The 2,907-nt window shown below is 46.6% G+C and overlaps 1 protein-coding gene across 2 annotated transcripts in view; it reads right to left on the bottom strand.

Moving 5' to 3' along the window:
* irak1 (interleukin-1 receptor-associated kinase 1) overlaps positions 1–2,907 on the bottom strand; it is a 24,679-nt gene that overhangs the window by 8,188 nt on the left and 13,584 nt on the right. For both annotated transcript variants that reach the window (XM_015017379.1, XM_015017381.1), the window contains exons 2-4: positions 1,729–1,896; positions 1,582–1,665; positions 1,218–1,501 (exon numbers count right to left, since the gene is read on the bottom strand). In XM_015017379.1, the coding sequence (XP_014872865.1) occupies positions 1,218–1,501; positions 1,582–1,665; positions 1,729–1,896 (536 nt within the window). The remainder of the gene's footprint in view (positions 1–1,217; positions 1,502–1,581; positions 1,666–1,728; positions 1,897–2,907) is intronic.

The raw sequence follows: 2,907 nt of genomic DNA on the forward strand, positions 1-2,907 counted from the left end.
AGAGCTGTGTTTATGTTACTTATTGAATACTGGTTCAAAAACCTGTTGATGGAAAGCAGAGAGCTGCAGGGAGTTTAGATAATTCAGAATCAAAACCTCCAACCTTTTGAAATACGATGGAACAACAAACCAAATTAGATCACCGTGTTTTAAAAGGGACTGAAGCCATCTCATTTTTAAAGTGCCATTCGTGATTTCAAAATCGATTGCCTTCATACCACCTTCCTCATAATGTTTTAGCCAATCTCTTTCTGATGTAATGGTGTTTGTTTTTCCAAATGAAGTTAAAATTTATTCTGTTAATCTTCAGCTAGCTGGTTAGCGTCCACCTCAGCATAGCTCATGTTGCCTAGCAACCGTGACAGCATGAAGCCCAGTGGCGAAGGAAAAAACCAATGAACCAAAAGTTTGTTTTTCAGCCATGTATTACTCCTGATGTCTGTATTATTCTTCACTTTTATAGTAAAGGCTGTTTCATTGTAAAAAATAAATCTGTTAGTTTGATTCTAAAATGTTCAAACGTGTATTGCACATTTCTACAAGGAATAAATATAAGTAAATTATTCATTTACAGATATAATACTGTCCAGATAAGTCATTACAGTTAATTAAAACTATTAATCAATCAAAACGATTTGGTCAGAAATAAATTAAGTACTCTGGTAAACCAAACATTTTACTTAGACCAAGTAATATCTGTGTTTAAAGCTAGCGGGAGTTTTCATAACGATGAACCGGCAGACATGGCGTCCTCTAGCCGAACCTGGAGCGAGGGGAGCTGGCCGCAGCGGGAGCAGGCATCCCGAAAATGTCGGAGCAACATTGGTGACGTATTGATGAAGCGAGCAGATATTTGAGACTTGGTTACATTCTCACCTAAAAATGCTGTAAAAAATCACGTTGTGTCACTTAAAGCACAATACAGAAAATAATTTGCCGCTCTTCACCGCCATTGCCACTTTGCCTGAACATCGGGTTTGGACCTGCAATGAATTATGGGAAGTGGTGAGCCGTGAAGGATACACCGGACCCGTCCTTCAAATCTGGGGAAAAGGAGGAAGAGTTTGAACGAGTCTTTGAAATCGGATAGGCCTTTTCGCCGCGCTATGACCTAACCGGCCTATAAATCCGGCCTTCAGAGGACGCAGACCCTGAATTCGGACAAGGCTATTGTGTCTGGAAGCACATGACTCTGTGCTGCGCTGTGATTGGCTGACCTGTCGGAGTCTCTTGACGGCGCAGTCCATGTTGCTGAGCGTTGCTCGGTAAACAACGCCGAAGCCACCCTCCCCGACCTGAAGGCTGGGGGAGAAGCCTCGCGTCCCAGCATGCACCTCTTCATATGTCCAGCAGATGATGGTGGTGATGGCGCTGCATGGCGATGGAGGCATGACATCATCAGTAGCGGCGGGGGGCCTGGGAGGCGGCTGGTGGTTCTCAGAGAACAGGTTGTCAGGGGGCGGGGCCGGGCCAGGCAGCGGTTTCCTTTCTGGACACTCAGCTGAAGGGTAGAGCAGCGACATCATCAGCTCATCCAACCAATCAGAGCGCTGCAGTGATATCAGACCTGCCGAGTCTTACCTGTGGACTGAGCTGCTGACGGTTCGTACGGAGGAGGAGGAAGAGCAGGAGGAAGAGCAAGAGGACGACTCAGGTTCCACATCCCTGCAGAGAATCGGAGCTGAAGGTCAAACTGCTCTACAGATCAGGGGTCAGGGGTCAACTCACAGCTCAGGATGATGTCCCGCGGCCTGAAAAGCTGCAGAGACTCCAGAAGGTCGACCAACTCCCCGACTCGGCCGTTCCTGTTGCCCCAGTTGTTCATGACCCAGTCGGTCCGCTGCTCCCTCCGGTAGGCCAGGCGCACCGCCGTCTGGTCTCTGAGGACCTCCGAGGCTGTGGGGACAGAACCGACCAACCGGATCAGAACCAGGACCTGAACCAGGACCACAATCTGAGTCAAGCAGCAGAGAAACGTTGGTCATCATGTCCTCCAGCCGTTGGAAAAGTTAAACACAATGGAACTGGACCAGTTTAGTTCCATCCTGATCCGAATGGGATGCCAGTGATTCCAGTGTCGGTTGAAGGCAGAAGAGACAGCGGCGGCGTTTTGCTTGGTTCAGCAAAGGGTTAAGTTAGGTTAGGAATGGTCGTCCAGATGTGAACATCGCGGAAACAAATGTTTGTTATAACTTCAAACATTTGGGTTCGGGTCAGGAGCCATAACAGAAAGAAACTCGTCTAAATAAATAATGACATTATTTGTTTATTTATCAAGTTTAAAGTTTGTCAAAGACACACCACGATTTCTGACTGTAGAGGCGCCACTGAGAGACGCAACGACTCCAACTTCTCTGCCCAGACATGAAACAATGAGTTTGTTCTTATTTAAGTGTAAAAAATTTGATCTGACGTCAAACATGAGTAACCGGTTCTGAGATCCAGACGGAGAAGCAGCAGTTTATCATCTGCATAGCAGAGAAATAACAGGTTGTGTTTGGTGATGATTGACACAAATAGAGAGAAAAAGGAAGGGACCACGGATGGAGACTTGTGGCACTCCACAGGAAAGACACAGAAGAAGAAGAAGATCATTGCAGAGAATGATTCACACACAGAAGGAAAATCATCAAGGTGCCTTGAATACCAGAACTGACCGAGGCAAAACAGGAGGGCGGGATTGTGACCTGGCATCGAGGACCGCAGAACGCATGACGGCAGACAGTTCTGCTGTTCAAGTGACTGTAAATGGTTTTGCTCCTGTGGGGAAGCCTTCTCTGCAATGACCTTCTTCTTTTCAGCCCCGGCTCCAGACGAGTTTAACGGGGGGGCATCAGCTTTTTTTTTTTTTTTTGGGGGGGGGGGAGAAAAACTATAGATTTTCTTTTTTTTTTTTTTTTGCGAAAA

The sequence above is a fragment of the Poecilia latipinna genome, unplaced genomic scaffold (assembly GCF_001443285.1).
Source record: "Poecilia latipinna isolate Pla-1442-1.1 unplaced genomic scaffold, P_latipinna-1.0 Scaffold2134, whole genome shotgun sequence".
Taxonomy (NCBI): Eukaryota; Metazoa; Chordata; class Actinopteri; order Cyprinodontiformes; family Poeciliidae; genus Poecilia; species Poecilia latipinna.